This window comes from Oryctolagus cuniculus, chromosome 7 (assembly GCF_964237555.1).
Source record: "Oryctolagus cuniculus chromosome 7, mOryCun1.1, whole genome shotgun sequence".
Taxonomy (NCBI): Eukaryota; Metazoa; Chordata; class Mammalia; order Lagomorpha; family Leporidae; genus Oryctolagus; species Oryctolagus cuniculus.
The window spans coordinates 3,308,547-3,330,839 of NC_091438.1; the positions used below are offsets into that span (position 1 = coordinate 3,308,547).

The following is a 22,293-nucleotide window of genomic DNA, read 5'->3' on the forward strand; positions in this document are numbered from 1 at the left end:
CTCCCGCGCGCTGGCTCCTTCCCTTCGCGGCACGTCCCTGGAGGGCCCAGGCGTGCGTTCCCAAGGCGCCGCGCACCGCGGACCTACAGAGCTCAGCGCGGGCTGTCAGGCCTCCCCGGGAGCTCGGTTTGTCCTCAACGGTGCTGCGGGCGTCTGGTGGCGGCCAGGGAATAACCATCAATCACCATCAAAACGTGGGGCGGGGCTGCCAGAACCAGTCCCCGACGTCACCGGTCCTGCGGGTCACGGCGAAGCAACCTGCTGGCAACCCTAAACCCGGTGCTCCCGCGCCCACCACGGGGGTCAACACAGCCCCACCTCCAGCCTCGGCCGCGTGATGACGTCACAGCGTCCTGCACGCCAGGTCGCCGCGACGTCTCCCGGCGCCGAACCCGCTGGAAATCAAACTGCTCCCTGCAGTCATTCTCCATGACTATCACGTTTCTTCTGCGCCGTCTTCACCTCACGAGGCTGCGCCTTCGCATCCCTTTCCCTCCTCCCGCAGGCTCAACCAAGCCTTCGCTAACATGGCCGCCTCACTAGCCCGGCGTCCTAGAGCGGACGCACGCAGTCGCCTCTCTAGCCGACTTCCGCTTCGTGCCGGAAGCTCTCTGCGTTATTTCCGGGGCTGCGTCAAGGGAGCTGGTCCAATCTGCGACTGCGCAGGCGTGGCCTGCGCGGTTAAAGCCTCCGTTCCCCGGGCGGGGAGGAAGGGGCGTGGCTCTCGGCCGGCCGGTTCGCTCGCGAGATCTGGGCGGGGCGGGGCGGAGCTGCGCGAGGCGGGCGGGCGGGCTCGCGAAGGTTCCAGAGGCTCCGCGTGCGGGAGCGGGCGGCGCACGGTCGGGTGTACGCGGGCCGCGGGTCCGTGCGCGGGGTGAGCGCGCTCGGGCGGCGTTTCCTGTTCCCGGCGCTCGCGCGGCTGCAGCTCGGGCCTCGGCCTGCCCGCGCCGGACCATGGCTTCGGCTGTGGACGAGGTAAGGGAGTCGGCCCCGGCGTCCGCGTGGGTCGGGGCCGGCGGCCTCGGGAATGGCGGCGGGCGGCGGCGCGGTGACGCGGCGGGCGGCCTTGCGTCGCGCGGGTTTGAGCGCGGTGCTGGGTGCTGGGTGCAGAGCAGCGGCCGCCCTGCGCGGACCGAGTTCCCGGAGCCCTGCGGCCGGGCGCGCCCCTCCGGGCCCGGCAGGGTCGTCCCTGGCGCCCCCTGCGCTCTCGGCCTCCAGCCGCTCCGTGTGGTTGTGGAAGTAGGTGACTTCTCTCCCTGCTTTCGGGCTCTGCGCCCCGCGTGTAGGCCAGACCGCTGCTGTGAGAAATCGTGATATGTGTGCTGTGTAGACCGCTGCTGTGGGGGATCCCGAGCTGGGTGCTGTGTAGACCGATGCTGTGGGGGATCCCGGGCTGTGTGCTGTGTAGACATGCTGTGGGGGATCCCGGGCTGTGTGCTGTGTAGACATGATGTGGGAGATGACGGGCCGAGCGCCGTGTAGACCGCTGCTGTGAGAAATCGTGATATGTGTGCTGTGTAGACCGCTGCTGTGGGGGATCCCGAGCTGGGTGCTGTGTAGACATGCTGTGGGGGATCCCGGGCTGTGTGCTGTGTAGACATGCTGTGGGGGATCCCGGCCTTGTGCTGTGTAGACATGATGTGGGAGATGACGGGCCGAGCGCCGTTTAGACCGATGCTGTGAGAAATCGTGATATGTGTGCTGTGTAGACATGCTGCGGGAGATCCCGGGCTGTGTGCTGTGTAGACAGATGCTGTGGGAGATCCTGGGCTGTGTGCTGTGTAGACATGATGTGGGGGATCCCGAGCTGTGTGCTGTGTAGACATGCTGTGGGGGATCCCGAGCTGGGTGCTGTGTAGACCGATGCTGTGGGAGATGCCGGACTGTGTGCTGTGTAGACCGATGCTGTGGGAGATGCCGGACTGTGTGCTGTGTAGACCGATGCTGTGGGAGATCCGGGCTGTGTGCTGTGTAGACATGCTGTGGGAGATCCCGGGCTGTGTGCTGTGTAGACCGCTGCTGCGGGGGATCCCGGGCTGTGTGTTGTGTAGACATGCTGTGGGGGATCCCGAGCTGGGTGCTGTGTAGACATGCTGCGGGGGATCCCGGGCTGTGTGTTGTGTAGACATGCTGTGGGAGATCCCGGGCTGTGTGCTGTGTAGACCGCTGCTGCGGGGGATCCCGGGCTGGGTGCTGTGTAGACATGCTGTGGGGGATCCCGGGCTGTGTGTTGTGTAGACATGCTGCGGGGGATCCCGGGCTGTGTGCTGTGTAGACCGATGCTGTGGGAGATGCCGGACTGTGTGCTGTGTAGACCGATGCTGTGGGAGATCCGGGCTGTGTGCTGTGTAGACCGCTGCTGCGGGGGATCCCGGGCTGTGTGTTGTGTAGACCGCTGCTGCGGGGGATCCCGGGCTGTGTGCTGTGTAGACATGCTGTGGGAGATCCCGGGCTGTGTGCTGTGTAGACATGCTGTGGGAGATCCCGGGCTGTGTGCTGTGTAGACATGCTGCGGGAGATCCCGGGCTGTGTGCTGTGTAGACATGCTGTGGGAGATCCTGGGCCGAGCGCCGTGTAGACATGCTGTGGGAGATCCCGGGCTGTGTGCTGTGTAGACATGCTGTGGGAGATCCCGGGCTGTGTGCTGTGTAGACATGCTGTGGGGGATCCCGGGCTGTGTGCTGTGTAGACATGCTGTGGGGGATCCCGGGCTGTGTGTTGTGTAGACATGCTGTGGGGGATCCCGAGCTGGGTGCTGTGTAGACATGCTGTGGGAGATCCTGGGCCGAGCGCCGTGTAGACATGCTGTGGGAGATCCCGGGCTGTGTGCTGTGTAGACATGCTGTGGGAGATCCCGGGCTGTGTGTTGTGTAGACATGCTGTGGGGGATCCCGAGCTGGGTGCTGTGTAGACATGCTGTGGGGGATCCCGAGCTGGGTGCTGTGTAGACATGCTGTGGGGGATCCCGAGCTGGGTGCTGTGTAGACATGCTGTGGGAGATCCCGGGCTGGGTGCTGTGTAGACATGCTGTGGGAGATCCTGGGCCGAGCGCCGTGTAGACATGCTGTGGGAGATCCCGGGCTGTGTGTTGTGTAGACATGCTGTGGGGGATCCCGAGCTGGGTGCTGTGTAGACAGATGCTGTGGGGGATCCCGGGCTGTGTGCTGTGTAGACATGCTGTGGGGGATCCCGGGCTGGGTGCTGTGTAGACATGCTGTGGGGGATCCCGGGCTGTGTGCTGTGTAGACATGCTGTGGGAGATCCCGGGCTGTGTGCTGTGTAGACATGCTGTGGGGGATCCCGGGCTGTGTGTTGTGTAGACATGCTGTGGGGGATCCCGAGCTGGGTGCTGTGTAGACATGCTGTGGGAGATCCTGGGCCGAGCGCCGTGTAGACCGCTGCTGTGGGAGATCCCGGGCTGTGTGCTGTGTAGACAGATGCTGTGGGGGATCCCGGGCTGTGTGCTGTGTAGACATGCTGTGGGAGATCCCGGGCTGTGTGTTGTGTAGACATGCTGTGGGGGATCCCGGGCTGTGTGCTGTGTAGACATGCTGTGGGGGATCCCGGGCTGGGTGCTGTGTAGACATGCTGTGGGGGATCCCGGGCTGTGTGCTGTGTAGACATGCTGTGGGGGATCCCGGGCTGTGTGTTGTGTAGACATGCTGCGGGGGATCCCGGGCTGTGTGCTGTGTAGACCGATGCTGTGGGAGATGCCGGACTGTGTGCTGTGTAGACCGATGCTGTGGGAGATCCGGGCTGTGTGCTATGTAGACCGCTGCTGCGGGGGATCCCGGGCTGTGTGTTGTGTAGACCGCTGCTGCGGGGGATCCCGGGCTGTGTGCTGTGTAGACATGCTGTGGGAGATCCCGGGCTGTGTGCTGTGTAGACATGCTGTGGGAGATCCCGGGCTGTGTGCTGTGTAGACATGCTGCGGGAGATCCCGGGCTGTGTGCTGTGTAGACATGCTGTGGGAGATTCTGGGCCGAGCGCCGTGTAGACATGCTGTGGGAGATCCCGGGCTGTGTGCTGTGTAGACATGCTGTGGGAGATCCCGGGCTGTGTGCTGTGTAGACATGCTATGGGGGATCCCGGGCTGTGTGCTGTGTAGACATGCTGTGGGGGATCCCGGGCTGTGTGTTGTGTAGACATGCTGTGGGGGATCCCGAGCTGGGTGCTGTGTAGACATGCTGTGGGAGATCCTGGGCCGAGCGCCGTGTAGACATGCTGTGGGAGATCCCGGGCTGTGTGCTGTGTAGACAGATGCTGTGGGGGATCCCGGGCTGTGTGCTGTGTAGACATGCTGTGGGAGATCCCGGGCTGTGTGTTGTGTAGACATGCTGTGGGGGATCCCGAGCTGGGTGCTGTGTAGACATGCTGTGGGGGATCCCGAGCTGGGTGCTGTGTAGACATGCTGTGGGAGATCCCGGGCTGGGTGCTGTGTAGACATGCTGTGGGAGATCCTGGGCCGAGCGCCGTGTAGACATGCTGTGGGAGATCCCGGGCTGTGTGTTGTGTAGACATGCTGTGGGGGATCCCGAGCTGGGTGCTGTGTAGACAGATGCTGTGGGGGATCCCGGGCTGTGTGCTGTGTAGACATGCTGTGGGGGATCCCGGGCTGGGTGCTGTGTAGACATGCTGTGGGGGATCCCGGGCTGTGTGCTGTGTAGACATGCTGTGGGAGATCCCGGGCTGTGTGCTGTGTAGACATGCTGTGGGGGATCCCGGGCTGTGTGTTGTGTAGACATGCTGTGGGGGATCCCGAGCTGGGTGCTGTGTAGACATGCTGTGGGAGATCCTGGGCCGAGCGCCGTGTAGACCGCTGCTGTGGGAGATCCCGGGCTGTGTGCTGTGTAGACAGATGCTGTGGGGGATCCCGGGCTGTGTGCTGTGTAGACATGCTGTGGGAGATCCCGGGCTGTGTGTTGTGTAGACATGCTGTGGGGGATCCCGAGCTGGGTGCTGTGTAGACAGATGCTGTGGGGGATCCCGGGCTGTGTGCTGTGTAGACATGCTGTGGGGGATCCCGGGCTGGGTGCTGTGTAGACATGCTGTGGGGGATCCCGGGCTGTGTGCTGTGTAGACATGCTGTGGGAGATCCCGGGCTGTGTGCTGTGTAGACATGCTGCGGGAGATCCCGGGCTGTGTGTTGTGTAGACATGCTGTGGGGGATCCCGGGCTGTGTGTTGTGTAGACATGCTGTGGGGGATCCCGAGCTGGGTGCTGTGTAGACATGCTGTGGGGGATCCCGAGCTGGGTGCTGTGTAGACATGCTGTGGGAGATCCTGGGCCGAGCGCCGTGTAGACATGCTGTGGGAGATCCCGGGCTGTGTGCTGTGTAGACATGCTGTGGGAGATCCCGGGCTGTGTGCTGTGTAGACAGATGCTGTGGGGGATCCCGGGCTGTGTGCTGTGTAGACATGCTGTGGGGGATCCCGGGCTGGGTGCTGTGTAGACATGCTGTGGGGGATCCCGAGCTGGGTGCTGTGTAGACATGCTGTGGGAGATCCTGGGCCGAGCGCCGTGTAGACATGCTGTGGGAGATCCCGGGCTGTGTGCTGTGTAGACATGCTGTGGGAGATCCCGGGCCGAGCACCGTGTAGACAGATGCTGTGAGAAATCGTGATAGGTGTGCTGTGTAGACAGATGCTGTGGGAGCGAAGTCACGGGCCGAGCGCCCGTGTAGACCGATGCTGTGGGAGATCACGGGCCCAGCGCCGTGTTAGCCCTGCCGCGGGTGTCCACGTGGAGCTGAGTGTCCTGTGCCCTGAGGGCGGTCCGTGTCGCGGGGGAGCTGCGGCCCCGCCTGTGCGAGCTCGCGTGGACCCCTCCGAGTGGGGGCCGTCCCCGTGTCGGACACCGAGAAACGCACGTGCACACGACGAGCGCTTCGTGGTGGAGGCGGAGCGCAGCCTTGACACCGTTTTCAGGTGCACCTTCGGCGACTCCTCACGGGGTCTCCATCGCAGGCCGCCGCCTGGCCGCACACGGTTCCCTCGCCCCTCACAACATGGCCCCCAGCCCCTCGCCCTGCCTGCCTCCTCACGTGTCCACTTCGTCTCCGTGGGTTTGCCTGCGCTGGGCACTGTAGATGTAGGGTGTTAGGTGTGCCTGTGGTTTTCGGCCGCTTTGGTGTGCGCAGGCTCGCCACGGGGTGCTGTGTGTCGGTCAGCCGTTCCTGTATAGGGCTGAGTACTACTTCTGGTCATTCGGTCGCCAGCTGAAGGACACTGAAGTTGTTCCCACTTGGTGAGTGTCTCAGGCCTTTATTCCGCCGCAGGGATGCGTGCCCAAGGCTGGGTGCTCAATAAATAAGAGGCTGCTTAGCTCCCACCTGCGAAGGCTGGGGAGGCCCCTCCTGGCTGCACACCACGTGGTGGGTATGCCTGAGTGAGCGCTCACGTGGCAGGAGAGGGGCAGGCTCACTCTCTGCTAACATCGCATTGTCACAGGAGCCCACGGGGGTGCCATGGAACTACCTCACTCTCTTCTCAAGGCACTTAACACCTCTCACTAAGCTTTTAGGTTTTGATTTATTTGAAGGGCAGTTACAGAGGGAGGGTGGGAGTGGTAGAGAGAGTGAGCCTCCATCAGTTGGTTCACTCCCCAAATGGCTGCAGCATGGAGCTTCTTGTGGGTCTCCCACTCGGGTGCAGGGGCCCAAACACTTGGGCGCATTAGCAGGGAGCTGGATCAGAAGTGGAGCAGCCGGGACTCAAACTGGCACCCGTATGGGATGCTGGCTGCAGATGGCTGCTTAACCTGCTGTACCACACTGCTGTCCCTCTAAGCGCTATCTTTTAGAAGTTCCCTCCTGATAATACCACCATACTGGGGACTAAGTATGTAACGCACGAGGCCTTAGCAGATGGATTCAGGCTGTATCCAAACCTCAGCATCCACTCAGGAATCATGCTGTCAGGGAATACTTCTGTGCAGGTTTTTGTGTGGACACGTACCTAGGAGTGGAATTACGAGGTCAGATCCTAACTCTGAGGTCTGTTCCTGAACTGCTGCACCTTTTTATATTTCCACAGAAATGGAAGAAGGTTCTAGTTTTTCCCATGTCCTCATCACCGTTTGCTAGTTTCTGGGGTTTTGTTTGTTTTTATGATACCCCCCCTAGTAGTATAAATGCCATAGACATTTCCCTGGTGACTAAAGGTGATCATCTTTTCAAGTGCTTGGTGGCCGCTGTGTTCTTGGGAGAGATGTCTACGTAAGTCCTTTCCCATTTTTAGGAGGCTTGGTTTTAATGTATGCTAGTGAAGATGTAGGAAATCGACTGGGAACTAAAGCTGAAGTGTTTATGGTGCAGGATAAAGATGAAATGCGGTTCCTGCAAAGAGCAAACACGCATGCCGACAAAGCCAGGACACAGGGTCAGTCGGAACATCTCAAGAACGTGCAGAAAAGCGCCAGGAAATCACTGTCGCTGGCGTTCAGGACTGTGAGAAACCCTCAGAACGGGCCTGCTGGAAGTTGCTGTGGTGCATATCTCTTGCAAATGAACTTTAGAGCCAAAACTGGCCCAAAAAAAAAAAAATGGGGCCTGACAAGACAGAAGTTGGGAGGTACTTGCTTCATTAATTCTGAGTTCCTTTCTGAGTCTACTATGAAAAGGATTCCTATCCCTTTCAGAAAAATTTGCTGTTTAGATTTGATCTGTTTGATAACTGAATTCCTACTTGGGAAAAATTACTCATTTTACACTTCAACATTTTTCATTATGTTGATACTAGAATCAGTGTGAATTTTTGAAACCATTATATGAACGAACTGTTTTGAACTAAATGTCTTCAATCTCCATTCAAAAGATGTAATTCATTTTAGTTTTAGTATATAAGTTTTTTCTGAGCGGGCGGGCAGGGTATGTACACCTGTTGAACAGATAGGCAAAATGAGTGATTCTCAGTTAATGAGGTGATAAAAGACTTGGGGTAGAAGGACTAGTTAGGTTACTGCACTTTATAAGACTGTTAAGAAACATAAAGGCTTGCAAGTTCTGTTGTACTTTGGATAATACGCTGAGTTATCTGGCAGTATAAGACTTTTTTAAAGCTTCTATTTAATGAGTGCATATATTATAGGTGCAACTTTAGGAATATAGTGTTCTTTACCCCCCCATCCCATTCTTCATTATGGTTCATTTTTAGTTTATATACAGAGGACCAACTCTATGTTAAGCACTGATTTCAACAGTTTGCACCCAGCACACATATAACATATAAAGTACAGTTTGAGAACAAATTTTGCAGTTAATTCTCATACAACTCATTAAGGACAGAGGTCCTACATGGAGAGCAGGTGCACAGTGATGTCTGTTGTTCATTTAACAACTGACACTCTTATTTATGCCGTCAGTGATCATTCCAGGCTCTTGCCAAGAGCTGCCAAGGCTATGGAAGCCTTTTGTGACCACAGACTCTGTCAGTATTTAGACAGGGCCAAAATCAAAGTGGAAGTTCTCTCCTGTCGCTCCCCCTCTTCGTGGAGGAACGACACTAAACCCTGCCTAGGCTTCATATCCGAGTCACGGCACCATTATGTCGCTCCCCGTCTTCATGGAGGAACGACACAGGACCCTGCACTGTTCTTTTGTCTGCTTGGCCCTCCCCGGGTTTGCTGCTGGTTCTTCCCGGGTTGGCTACCAACCCTTCCACCTCCGTGGAAGGGCAGTTCCCCCTGGCCACTTTCCCCACTTCCGCAGGGGAGCAGCACACCGCCGGCCGGCTCTCTCGGGGGCTGCACAGGTGTTCCCCTTAGATGTTCCCTTTAGATGTTCCTGGTGCATGTTGTCTCTCTCCTCCTTTATAGTCCTCTTCCGCCAATCCCAACTCTGCTACCCACACGCCGAGTACGCTGCTCTCCTCCAATCAGGAGTAAGTCCCACAGTTTATTGGTTGAACTGGAGGCAGCTGTGTAAAAGCTGTTTCCTCCTCTCCCAGCGCCATATTGTGGGAGAGCAGATGCATAGAATAAGTCTTAATTCCAGTAACTTAGTCTAGTCCGAGTTGCTCCCCACACTCTCCTTCCTTTAGAGAAGAGTACATCTTTCTTTGATGGCCCCTTCTTTCCACTGGGGTCACTCACAGAGATCCTTTATGTAGGATATTTTGTGCCACAGTGTCTTGGCTTTCCATGTCTGAAATGCACTCATAAGCCTTTCAGCCAGACCAGGAAGCCTTAAGGGTTGATTCTGAGGTCAGAGTGTTATAGACTGCTGTGTGGACTGCTTCCCATGGACATTTCCTCCTTTTTAATTCTATTATTATTAGCAGGTACTTGATGTTATTTACGTGATCTCTTCAACACTTAATGCTATCCAGATGTTCACGTTAACACCTAATAGGGCCACTGTAACAAGTAAGATGGCGTTTTTACCACCAATTTTAATGGCATTGGAGTCCCATGACAAGTTTTTAACCTGTACCCTTAAAAGTAAGTCCGTAGGACTGTATGCAGAACTATATTCAGCTTTTTGTATAATTTCAAACAAAAGTTAAGATTTCCCTGGTTAGGTTGCAGGTATCAAGCCAGAATATAAAGTCATTTTAAGAATAGTGGTTGGGGCCGGCGCCGCGGCTCACTAGGCTAATCCTCCGCCTAGCGGCGCCGGCACACCAGGTTCTAGTCCCGGTCAGGGCGCCGGATTCTGTCCCGGTTGCCCCTCTTCCAGGCCAGCCCTCTGCTGTGGCCAGGGAGTGCAGTGGAGGATGGCCCAGGTGCTTGGGCCCTGCACCCCATGGGAGACCAGGAAAAGCACCTGGCTCCTGGCTCCTGCCATCAGATCAGCGCTGTGCGCCGGCCGCAGCGCGCCGGCCATTGGAGGGTGAACCAACGGCAAAGGAAGACCTTTCTCTCTGTCTCTCTCTCTCACTGTCCACTCTGCCTGTCAAAAAAAAAAAAAAGAAGAAGAGTGGTTTAGGGGCCAGCACTGTGGCACAGTGGATTAACACCCTGGCCTGAAGCGCCGGAATCCCATATAGGCACCAGTTCGAGCCCTGGCTGTTCCACTTCCAATCCAGCTGTCTGCTATGGCCTGGGAAAGCAGTAGAAGATGGCCCAAGTCTTTGGGCCCCTGTACCCACATGGGAGACCGGAGGAAGCTCCTGCCTCTTGGTTTCGGATCGGTAAAGCTCCAGCCATTGTGGCCAATTGGGGAGTGAACCAGCGGATGGAAGACCGCTCTCGCCCTCTTCCTCTCCCTCTCTCTTTCTCTCTCTGCCTCTCCTCTCGTGCATTTGCAATATGTCACAGAATAATTAGGGCGAAACTTTTAAACTCATTTATTTTACTTTTTAAAAAAATTCTTGTGGCTGGTGCTGTGCCACAGCAGCTTAAAGCCCTGACCTGAAGCACCGGCATCACATGAGGGCGCCAGTTCAAGTCCCAGCAGCTCCTCTTCAGATCCAGCTCTCTGCTGTGGCCTGGGAAAGCAATGGAAAATGGCCCAAGTCCTTGGGCCCCTGTACTCACGCGGGAGACCGGGAAGAGGCTCCAGGCTCCTGGGTCAGCACAGCTCTGGCTGTCGCAGCCAACTGAGGAGGGAGCCAGCGGATGGGATGTCTCTGTCTCTGCCTCTGCCTCTCCCTGCCTCTGCCTCTCCCTTTCCTTCTCCCTCCCCCTCCCCCTCCCCCTCCCCCTCCCCCTCCCCCTCCCCCTCCCCCTCCCCCTCTCCTTCTCCTTCTTCTCCTTCTCTTTGTAACTCTGCCTTTCAAATATTTGAGAGGCAAAGAGATCTCCCACATGCTCGTTCATTCTCCAAATAACCGCAGGAGTTTCCTCTCTGGAAGTGAAGTAGGAACTCAGCCCAGATCTTCCGCATGAATGACAGGACCCCCGTCACGTCATCACTGCTGGCTCCTAGGTTCTGTATTATCAGGAAGCCAGAGTCAAAACCTGGAGCCGTGCATCCAACCCAGTCACTGAAGGATCGTGGGGGCATCTTATCCTGTAGGCCAAACACTTGCCCTCAGGTTCATTAAAGGTTTATTTATTTATGCCAGAATTTCAAAGAGATGGGGAGAGACGGGGGTAGAGGGCAGGATCTTCCATCTGTTGGTTCATTCCCCAAATGGCCCAGGGGCTCAGGCACCAGGACCATCCTCCATTGTTTTCCCAGGCACATTAACAGGGAGCTGGATTGGAAGTGGAGCAGCCAGGACTTGAACTGAGCCCAGTTCATTAATTTTCTAACAGTGTCTTCAACTAAGGAACTTCATAAAATCTTTGCTGAATCTCCATGGAGAGTACAGTTATTTCAGTAGGTGATGTATTGACTTGAAGTGTGTGTTTTTACTTACTTGAAAGCAGAGAAGAGGGATCTTCCCTCTAATATTTCTCTACTCAGATGGCTGAAGCAGCCATGGCTGGGCTAGACCAAAGCCAGGAGCCTGGAGCTCTAGCCAGCTCTCCCACAGAGATACTGGCCGCCATCTGCTGCTCCCAAGATGCGTTGGCAGGGAGCTGGATTGGAAGCAGAGCAGCCGGGACTTGAACTCTGATAGGCAGTGTGGTAGAGTAACTCCCTGTATACGATGGTGCCTGCCCAGAGGGTTGTTTGTTGTTTATTTTTAATTATTTTGTCTTTAAAATACCAGCTTTTTATTTGGGGTAGGAGGATCAGTGAAGACTGGTCATTGACCATGGTGGGGTTATGTCAGTGTGGATTCTGTAATCTCTTAAGAAATTCTAACATCTGATGACTCTAAAACTGATGTTATAGGGAAATGTCTGAATTCCATTTTTTTTTTTTTTAAAGATTTATTTGAAGGCAGAGGCAGCAGGAGGGGTCCGCTGGTTCACTCCCCAGCCCGAGCTGTGAGGATCTGAAGCCAGGAAATTCTTCCGGGTCTCCCACGCGTGTGCAGGGGCCCAAGGACTTGTGCCATCCTCTACTGCTTTCCCAGGCCACGGCAGAGAAGTGGAAGTGGAGCAGCTGGCGCCCATATGGGGTGCGGGCACTACAGGCAGCGGCTTTACCCGCTACACCACAGCTCCCCTGAATTACTTTTTGTTAAAAAAGATTTTACTTACGTACTTGAAAAAGTTAGACCGGGGTGGGGGTGAGGGGTGGGGTGGGGAGTCTTATATCTGCTGGTGCACTCCCCCGAAGCCAGGAGTTTCCTCCGGGTCTCCCCTGGGTACAGGGGCCCAGGGACTTGGGTCATCTTTCACTGCTATCCCAGGCCATAGCAGGAAGCTGGATCAGAAGTGGAGCAGCCAAGACTAGAACTGGCACCCATGTGGGATGCTGGCACTGCACGCAGCAGCGGCTTTTACCCGCTATGCCACAGCACCAGCCTCTGAATTACTTTTACTAAAATCTGCAGAGTGGGGCCGGCGCTGCAGCTCACTAGGCTAATCCTCCGCCTAGCGGCGCTGGCACACCGGGTTCTAGTCCCGGTTGCCCCCCTTCCAGACCAGCTCTCTGCTGTGGCCAGGGAGTGCAGTGGAGGATGGCCCAAGTGCTTGGGCCCTGCACCCCATGGGAGACCAGCAGAAGCACCTGGCTCCTGGCTCCTGCCATCGGATCAGCGCGGTGCGCCGGCCGCAGCGGCCATTGGAGGGTGAACCAACGGCACAGGAAGACCTTTCTCTCTGTCTCTCTCTCACTGTCCACTCTGCCTGTCCAAAAAAAAAAAAAAAAAAATCTGCAGAGTGGGTGTTGTGGTGCAGCAGCCTAACTTGGGGACCTGAATGCCATATAAAAATGCCTGGTTTGCCAGCTTCCTGGGTCTGGTCCAGCCGTGGCTGTTGCAGTCATCGGGGAGTAGAACAGTGGATGGATGGAAGATGTTGCCACCTTTTGGGGAGTGAACCAGCAGGTGAAAGAATCTCTCTGTCACTCTGCCTTAAAGACCAATTAATGAATAAAACTATCTTGAAAGGACACTAAATGTTTAAAAAACAACAGCTTGAGTTACTTACAGTGGAGCAAGTAAAGTTGTAGCTCAATCCCAGAATTCTAGTAATTTGAAATGATACGCCTTATTTATCCTCACTGACTCACCTTTTATTTTAATGCAGCTACAGAAGGATCTAGAAGAGGTGAAGGCGTTGCTGGAAAAGACTACTAGGAAAAGAATCCATGATGCCCTTACAGCAGAGAAATCCAAGATTGAGACAGAGATCAAGAACAAGGTGCAGCAGAAGCCACAGAGCAAAACAGAACTTGACAATGAAAAGCCGGCTGCTGTGGTTGCTCCCATTACAACGGGCTATACAGTGAAGATCAGTAATTACGGTATGACTTGTCCCGTGCATTTGGTGATTTCTGTCTGTAAGCAGTTTATGCCTCAGTAGTCATCCATTGACAAACTGATTTTTTAAAATACTTTTATTTATTTATTTGAAAGTCAGAGTTACAGAGAGAGGAGAGGCAGAGAGAGAGAGAGAAATCTTCCATCTGCTGGTTCACTCCCCAAAATGTCGCAATGGCCGGAACTGCGCCAGTCCGAAGCCAGGAGTTTCTTCCAGGTCTCCCATGCGGATGCAGGGGCCCAAGGACTTGGGCCATCTTCCACTGCTTTCCCAGGCATAGCAGAGAGCTGGATCAGAAGAGGAGCAGCCGGGACTAGAACCGGCACCCATATGGGATGCCAGCGCTTCAGGCCAAGGTGTTAACCCGCTGCGCCACAGCGCCGGCCCCAACAAACTGATTTTTTAAAATATTTTGAATGTTTTGGTATCTTAGAACACTCATCAGTTTCTCTTGAATAAGGTGCTTTGTATTTTTATTAGATAAAAAGGAAAGGATACACTCTAGATTACTAAAGAAAATAAGGAGATTTAACACAACGATGATAACTGGCAAGAACAACAGACTATTCTGAAATACACTATGTATGGAACACAGCTGTTTAGGTCATTTTGTACATTTCATCAAATGTACTACCAAAGTTAACTGAGAAAAGGAAAAGAAATATTTTTGAGCCATTATTGTGCTTAAATACGTAGATACATAGTAGTGACTAAAAGCCAGTTCCTGCTTAGTGTCTGATTAGGACATAAACATACAACTAATACTGTAATAATGTAGGCAAACTTTTTTCTTGATGGAATGTAAGTTTTTTGTTTGGAAATGGCAGCTTGCATCTGAGCCATGAACTGTCTTGTAAGGGGCAGCCATAGATCCATCACATAGTAGCTGCTTCATGGTATTTGCTTAACCAGGTTCAGTGGAGATTTTTTTTTTAAAGATTTTGTTTATTTGAGATGCAGAAGCAGAGAGAGAGGTCTTCCATCTGCTGGTTCACTCCTCGGATGGCTGCAAAAGCCAGAGCGGAGCCAGTCCAGAGCCAGGAGCTTCTTCTGGGTCTCCCACACAGGCGCAGGGGCCCAAGGACTTGGGCTGTCCCTCACTGGTCTCGCAGGCCACAGCAGGGAGCTGGATCAGAAGTGGAGCAGCTGGGACTTTAACCAGTGCCCATATGGGATGCCGGCACCGCAGGTGGCAGCTTTAATTGTTGGGCCACCAACACCAGCCCTTCAGTAGAGATTTTAAAATATTATGAGAATGTAGCTGAAGAAATAATTCTGGAGATAAGTAGAATTGGAGGAGACATTGACGTTTCAGGAGGTTTTAGCAAGTGGCCAAGGAGGGGAACAGTGAGCAGAGACGTGCGCGCGACTTAAAGGCACAGCAGGAGGCGGTGTGTCTCCCACTCAGGAGACGCATTGGGTGCCGTGAGACACTGCACGCCCATGACTCTAGGAATCTGTCTGGAGGAGGTAAGGAGGATCGGGGTTTTATTTATTTGGAACAGTTACAGAGACGCCTTCCATCGCTGGTTTATCCCCCAGAGGGCTGCAGCGGCTGGGCCAGGCGCTTATCCAGATCTCCCATGTGGATGGCAGGGCCCAGACACTTGGGTCCTCTGCTGCTTTGGAGTGGAGTGGAGCAGTCGGGACACGAACTGGCACCACATGGGATGCCAGCCTCTAGGATGATGGCATGTATGGGAGAAACTGCTGTCAGTGTAGACGCTGGATTGAGTCAGTGGTGAGGCGTTAGATGAGTTGTGCAGAACTCCACCAGGCATCCTTTCTGATTATCCTGGAGGACTGGGCAGCAGGATATGCAGATACTTGTACGTATTTTGCATGGAGTATGCTTCTTAAATGAAGCTGGTAAATTTTTATTGTGACAGAGACTTAAGAGTTTGATAGCTTCTACTGCAATGGCTTTTACTATGTTAGTCAAACTAAGAAGTCTGACTAAAGAACAGAAGTGTTGTTAAATTCATATTCTGGCTTGTGCTGGAAAGAAATCGAGAGAAGTAGAATTGATTGGGCAGCAGCAGCAGCCTGCTAGCTTGGTGAAGAATTAATACATAGGTGTAGGACAAAAGTAGTTCCATAAAAAGATAAATAAGCTCATCTTAAAGACCATGTATTCCAAAGAATAAAAAGAACATAGATTCAAAATCAGGTTAATGAACACGAAGGCTAATTAAGTTTTACCACTTAGTAGATACCTAACTTTGGGGAGAGTTTTTCTATAGCTAGAAAAATTTCTTAGTGAAATAAAAATGAGGAGCCAGTAACAAACATAAAAACTGAGTTTTATGATGAGTGGTATGCATCTGCTGTTCTAATGGGGGAGGTCTGACTGTGTCCCTTCTTTCCTGTTAGGATGGGATCAGTCAGATAAGTTTGTGAAAATCTACATTACTCTACCTGGAGTTCATCACGTTCCCACGGAGAGTGTGCAGGTGCATTTCACAGAGCGGTGAGTCATCGTGATGGGAAAGACGGGGGTCATCAGGAGGGACTTTGGCCAAGTGTGGACCCTGAAAAAAGCTGGTAGGTGTTTTCACAAGAAACCACAAAGGTGATGTATTCCTGATTGTGTTACAGGTCATTTGATCTTTTGGTAAAGAACTTAAATGGCAAGAATTACTCCATGATTGTGAACAATCTGTTGAAACCTATCTCTGTGGAAGGCAGTTCAAAAAAAGTGAGTTTCTTCCCCCTTTTTGGTCATAGTGTTATGTAATCTGGATGCTTTACAATTGAAATGAACTAGGGTTAACTTTGCTTTAACAGCGACCAGCAATGACATAGCCCTGCTTACTTGGTTATGAGTTGTACCGAGTAGTTGCAGCCTATGAAACCTTAAATATTACAGAAAAATGTTTGTCAGCTGATTGTAAGAATATTGCAATCAGGAGAGAAATAACTTCGGAAGTGCTTAAGGGTGAGACTTGAATTTTAATACCAGCTTTATAATTTACACGTTGTTCAAGCTTTGGCAGTTTACTTTCTCTGTGCCTCAGTTTTCCCTTTTGCACATTGGTAACAATTTCACAAAGGTCGAATGACACATGAGAGTGCTTAAGTTAACAGTAGCTATTCATAGGCGCACTGTGGATAAGGTAGTACTAAGCACTTAGCCTAATTGGAGTTGCTAGAATCTGTTAAAATAACGGAGCTGCCTTTCTAAAGACCATGCATACTTTGCACTAGTTCAGACCATACCTCTCTTCTCACTTGAATGAATGAGGCTTACTGTATGTGGTAAGACATGGCATCCTCTGCATAGTTACGTAGCAGGTTAAGTCACGTGTGTGTCTCACTGCACCTTCTCCATCCGCTGATTGCACACTGAAGGGACACTCAGAGGGCTCCTAGGACTTAAACTGACGGTTGTGGGAAGATGTGTTGCTCTTTTCTCTCTCTCCCCTCCTCCCCTCCCCTGCTGCCTTGTGTCGTCTGTTACCTGCCTATGCCTCCCCCCTTTCCTATTGTACTCGTCCCTCCAACCACTCAGGACCAGGCTCTCTCCATCTCAGGGCCATTCTGCCAGGCTGCTGCACCGGCCCAGAAGGCCCTTCCCGCAGAGCCTGGATTCCTGCCTTCCTAGCACGTGTTACTGTTGGGAGGCACTCAGGTTTTACTTCACAGACTTTGAAAAGGCACTGCCAGCACCAGTGCAAGCCCAGGAGGATTGAGTGAGTAACTGTTTGCTGCTGTTCACGCCTGTCTACACGTGCTCTGAGCTGTACCTGCTTTTCTTCCAGGTCAAGACGGACACAGTTCTGATCTTATGTAGGAAAAAAGCAGAGAACACCCGATGGGACTACCTGACCCAGGTTGAAAAAGAGTGCAAAGAAAAAGAGTGAGTTTACATCGGCAGTGTGCTTTACAGAGGAGAGCGAGGTAGTCAGTGACAAGGCCATGACTTACTCTGTCCTTAAAGAACGCCTGTGTCAAGTAGGCAACATGTTTCTTTTATTATTTGAAAGTCACAGTTGGAGAGCTTCCGTCCGCTGGGTCACTCCCAAAATGGCCGCAACAGCCAGGGCCAGGCCAAAGCCAGGAGTTTGTGGAGCCCTCCCAAGTGGATGGCAGGAATATTACCTTTCCTAATAAAGACAGCTTTTTTTTTTTTTTTTTTTTTTTGACAGGCAGAGTAGACAGAAAGGTCTTCCTTTTCCATTGGTTCACCCCCCCAAAAATGGCCACCACAGCTGGCGCACCGCGCCGATCCGAAGCCAGGAGCCAGGTGCTTCCTCCTGGTCTCCCATGCGGGTGCAGGGTCCAAGCACTTGGGCCATCCTCCACTGCACTCCCGGGCCACAGCAGAGAGCTGGCCTGGAAGAGGGGCAACCGGGACTAGAACCCGGTGTGCCAGCACCGCTAGGCGGAGGATTAGCCTAGTGAGCCACGGCGCCGGCCTAAAGACAGCTTTACAACAGTGTGACATAGCGGGTAAAATCGCCACCTGCAATGCTAGCATCCCATATGGGCACTGGTTCATGTCCCAGTTGTTCCACTCAAGGGCCTGAGAAAAGTAGAAGATGGCTTAAGTGGTTGGACCCCTGCCACCCACATAGGAGACCTGGAAGAAGCTCCTGGCCATTGTAGCCACCCAGTTATGGAAGATTAGTCACTCTGACTTCCAAATAAACCTGATTCAAAGATACTTCTGTTCTAGCCCAGTTGTACCTCTTGAGTACCCTGTAATCCCTGGAGTCAGTGCTGCTTATGTAAGCCAGCATGCATTTGGGATGCGGCTAGCCGGAATCTGCTATATCAGACTTGTCTGTAGAATTGAGTTACTCAAGTACAGGGTTACTCAAGTACGGTGCCCAGTACAGACTCTGGCACTAATAAGTTGAATTCATGTGGGAGCCTCAGATTCAGTTCCCAGCTCATGAACCAGTAGATGAACTTTCTAATAAATTTTTAATGTAATTAAATAAAAGGTTAATTGGCCTAGTTTGAACATTTAAAAGTACTCCTACATACATTAAAGACCATTCTGGTCACTATGCCCAAAACCGTGGATTTCAGGCTTACGAAGGCTTAGAGAGCATGCTGCTATCCACTGGTTCATTCCACCGATGCCTACAATGGCCAGGCCAAAGCCGGGGACTTACTCCTGGACCCAGCGCCATGGGTGCACACTAGCAGGATACTGGAACCAGGAGCAGACTTGGGACTTCAGCCCAGGCAGTCTGATGTGGGATGCAGCTGTCCAAGCAGCATCTTAACCATCAGGCCTCATATCCACCCCTAAAAGACAGCTTCTCCAGTTGGGAAGCATGAGCTTCATTATGCATCTCTGTGTAATATGTTTGTGTTTTCCCCAACTCGTGAGGAACTAGCTTTGAAAAATTAAAACAGGTACATGCTTATTTTATCTAAAAATCACCTGAGATCCCACTGTCTGGATCTTATTTTGGGGACTGCTGTTCCATGAGTTAAGTATGCGCCTCTCTGGTAGGTGCTGGTTTGGATAGCTCATCCCCTCCCCCTACTTCTACCGCTCCTAACAGCCTCGCTGTGTCTGCTCGTGCTCTGATGTCTCCATTCCCCTGCTTTAACAGAAAGCCCTCCTACGACACAGAAGCAGACCCTAGTGAGGGACTGATGAATGTGCTGAAGAAAATCTACGAAGATGGAGATGACGACATGAAGCGAACTATTAATAAAGCCTGGGTGGAATCGAGAGAGAAGCAAGCCAAAGGAGACACGGAATTTTGAGACTCGAGTCCTGTTGGAACTGTGGTGTGGAAGTACCGACCTTTCCAACAAGGGGATGTCGCTGCGCTGCGGATGTAACTCGACAGATAACTACTCACATACCCTGTAAGGAGAGGCAGTGATTCTCCATCTCCTGCTGGAGGATGTATTTAAATAAAATGTGCTCATTAAACGCTTCCTCTAAAGGTGGTTTCATTCAGTTCTGTGGTCTCTCGGCTTCAGAAAGGGTTATACTGCATTCTCATAGAAAAAGCCTGATGAGATGCTGCATTGTATTTTTGTCATGAGGTAGAACACAAACATACTTGCTTGTCTTTACTGACGTCAGCTCCCATCAGTGTAAGAAAATGCCTAAGAGTGAAACCTGCATTTCTGCGTAAAAGCCACCTTCCTGTGCTTAAAAGTTGCCGTCGAGTGGCTGAGCGCTGCCTCCATCTTGAGTGTGTATGTCGTGCATTATTGCCGTGTACTACAGACCAACCACAAATGTTCCCATCTAGGCTCTGGTATTTGTGTGAATATAGGTTTGTTTATAAACAAGAATACACAAGCATCTCTGTATAGTTCTAGCAAAATTCCATCTATTCCTGTGTTCAATAAAGTTAGATTTTTATGTAACAGAATAGTTTTACTATCTGTTTGTCTGGGAGTATGTCAGAGAAGCCAGAGTTTTAGGGGAGGATTGTTTTATTTACCCCAAAAGTAAGGAGCCAGGGCAAAGTGCCTGTGATCTGCATTACTGTACTGTCCTGGATGTGTTAGCCAGTATAGTTTTGAATATGCAATTAGACACAAAAAGGAAAAATCTAACATTAATAGGATCTGTGGAAGTGGTGGGATTCAGAGTAAGCATGCAGAAACGGCTTACTGACGTGGGCCAGGAAAACCAGACCAGTGGAAAACAGTGGGCACTTAGGATACGGAAGTTTTGGCAGCGTTTCAGAACACTTGAGGGAAGAAGGGTTTTTAATGATATTGATAACTATAAATACCTAAAGATCTCGATGTAGAAAAAGTACACAGGGACAGAAGACAGGGATGGACCTCCATTATAACCTAAGTGGGGGAGTAATATTAAATGGTGATCAGTTTTAACTACATAAAATAAGTGTTTATGTGGTAAGAAAACCCCCACCATAACCAAAAACAGATAATGCATGTGAGAAAACTACTACTTGGGAACAGAAGTTCATGGGCAAAGAAATGTAAGGACACTCCTCTTGTTCAGAAGAGTAACACTGAAACACAAAACATTCTTAACAGTCACTGAAAAAACCCAGTAGTTTGACACACTGGAGGATTGAGGCTGTGGAGAAATAGGGACATATACGGGGCAGTGAAATGAAAAGGTTAAAACTGGAAAGTACTTGGTAATGCCAACCATAATCAGTCACTTAGCCTCTGACCTGAAAGTCTAGCCTGGGGCAGTGCTGTGACACAGTGGCCAAGCTGCAACCTGCAGCACAGGCTTCCCATGTGGGTGCCAGTTTGAGTCCTGGCTGCTCCACCTCTGATCCACCTCTGATCCAGCTCCCTGCTAATGCACCTGGGAAAGCAGTGGAGGACGGCCCAAGTGCTCCAGCCCATGCACCCACAGGGGGGACCTGGAAGAAGCTCCTGGTTCCACCTGGCCCAGCCATTTGGAAAGTGAAAAGGGGATGGAAGGTCTCTCTTCTAACTCCATCCTTCAAGTGAATTTTTTAAAGATACAGTGGCAAATGTCGAGACACCTGTCAACAGGGAACCAGCTGGATCAAGGCGCAAAAAGGTGGGCGCTGTGCACTGATGGTCAGCAGTACAGCCTAAGTGGGAAGGCAGTGTGGTAAACGCTGGTGTGCATACCACCTCTGTGAGGGAGTAGGGAAGGGCTAGAAATGTGGACACCCATTTTGCCCTTAGGTTTGCTTGTGTTTCAAGAACTGGAAGGGTAAACCAAAAACCAAAAGTTTGTTACCAATAGAGGAAGGAAGGCCGGCCGCTGGGACAGAAGTGATGCTCCTGCAAATGGACCTTTTATGTCATATTTTTGAAGTCCTAAAGTTTGAAACAAGCCTAATTCATGGTTTCAGTCCACTGTAATTAAACATTTATCTCAGACTGGGTAATCTGTAAATGCTGGAGATTTAGCTCACAGTGTTGGAGCCTAGTAAGGGCTTGCCTGCGGCTTTCAGTGTCCTCACGAGGTGGCAGAGCAAAAGGTAGGAACTCCCTGGAGCACTTTTAACGTGGGTACTGACCCCACCCCGGGGGGATAGCTGCCTACGGCATAATGTCCTGAAGAACACAGTCACACCATAGCATGCATCCCTAATCTGCAGATTAGACAAGTTAATTTTTATTTGAAAGGCATGGCCCTGCGACGTAGCGGGTAAAACCACTGCCTGCCAGAGTGCCAGCATCCTTATGGATGCTGGTTCCAGTCCCGGCTGCTCCACTTCCGATGCAGCTCTGCTGTGGCCTGGGAAAGCAGAAGAAGATGGCACAAGTCCTTGGGACCCTGCACCCGCATGGGAGACCTGGAAGAAGCTCCTGGCTCTGGATTGGCACAGCTCCTCCGGTCATTGCGGCCAGTTGGGGACTGAACCAGCAGATGGAAGACCTCTCTGCCTCTCCTCTGTGTAACTCTTTCAAATAAATAAATAAATCCTTTTAAAAGACATGGTGACAAAGAGATCTTCCATCTGCTGGTAACGCCCCAGATGGCACAGCAGCTATGCTGAGCCAGGCAGGAGCCAGGAACCAGTTCTACCGGGTTCTCCCACTTGGGTGGTAGGGACCCTGCTGCCTCCAGTGTGTGCACTGGCAGGAAGCTGGATGGAAGCCTGAGCAGCCAGGCCTCGAGTCAGGCACTCTGATAAGGGGAGCAGCTGTTCCAAGCACTGAATGCCTGCCCCTATATATCTTTTGATGAATAACTAGCTTGATGTCAAAAAAGACAAGATATGAAATATAATCATTTTCAATTTTTCAAAAAAAAAAATTTTTTTTCCAAGGGGTCAGCATTGTGGCACAGCAAGTTGGTCGCCCCCTGTGACATCAGCATCCCATGTCAGTGCCAGTTGGAGTCTGGGTTGCCTGCTTCCAATGCAGCTTATTGTAGGAAGCTTATATGTAGGAGGTTAGAGATTAGCCTGTGTGTGTGAGGGGCATGGGGGGAACCAACCTTTGTTCCAAAAAGAAGGCAACAGCCTCTGCAGGTGGTCTCAGCCCTCCCCCAAGGAGGGCTCCCAGCACAGTCCTCTCTCCTCAGCACAGACGGGCTACCTGGCCTGTAACACGGAGCAGCACACAGTCCTCTCT

General features: G+C 52.2%; 1 protein-coding gene and 1 long non-coding RNA gene across 2 annotated transcripts; both read left to right on the top strand.

The window, feature by feature from the left end:
- The first annotated feature begins 551 nt into the window (after window positions 1–551).
- Window positions 552–19,178, top strand: CACYBP (calcyclin binding protein). The gene is made up of 6 exons (XM_002714999.5): window positions 552–975; window positions 13,030–13,246; window positions 15,637–15,733; window positions 15,862–15,961; window positions 17,025–17,122; window positions 18,837–19,178. The coding sequence occupies exons 1-6, from the start codon at window positions 955–957 to the stop codon at window positions 18,991–18,993; spliced, it is 690 nt and encodes a 229-aa protein (XP_002715045.1). The 5' UTR covers window positions 552–954; the 3' UTR covers window positions 18,994–19,178.
- On the top strand, window positions 7,486–9,498 carry LOC138850463 (uncharacterized). Its single transcript, XR_011390244.1, has 2 exons — window positions 7,486–7,571; window positions 9,279–9,498. It is a non-coding gene; the product is annotated as an uncharacterized lncRNA (long non-coding RNA).
- Window positions 19,179–22,293: the final 3,115 nt, after the last annotated feature.

What these genes read in the sequence shown, in the direction of transcription:
- CACYBP (XM_002714999.5), top strand. Translation starts at nt 955, where the DNA reads ATGGCTTCGGCTGTGGACGAG. An exon ending in TGGAAGGCAGTTCAAAAAAA is followed by an intron (nt 15,962 to 17,024) that starts GTGAGTTTCTTC and finishes CTTTTCTTCCAG; the next exon opens with GTCAAGACGGACACAGTTCT. An exon ending in AAAGAGTGCAAAGAAAAAGA is followed by an intron (nt 17,123 to 18,836) that starts GTGAGTTTACAT and finishes CTGCTTTAACAG; the next exon opens with AAAGCCCTCCTACGACACAG.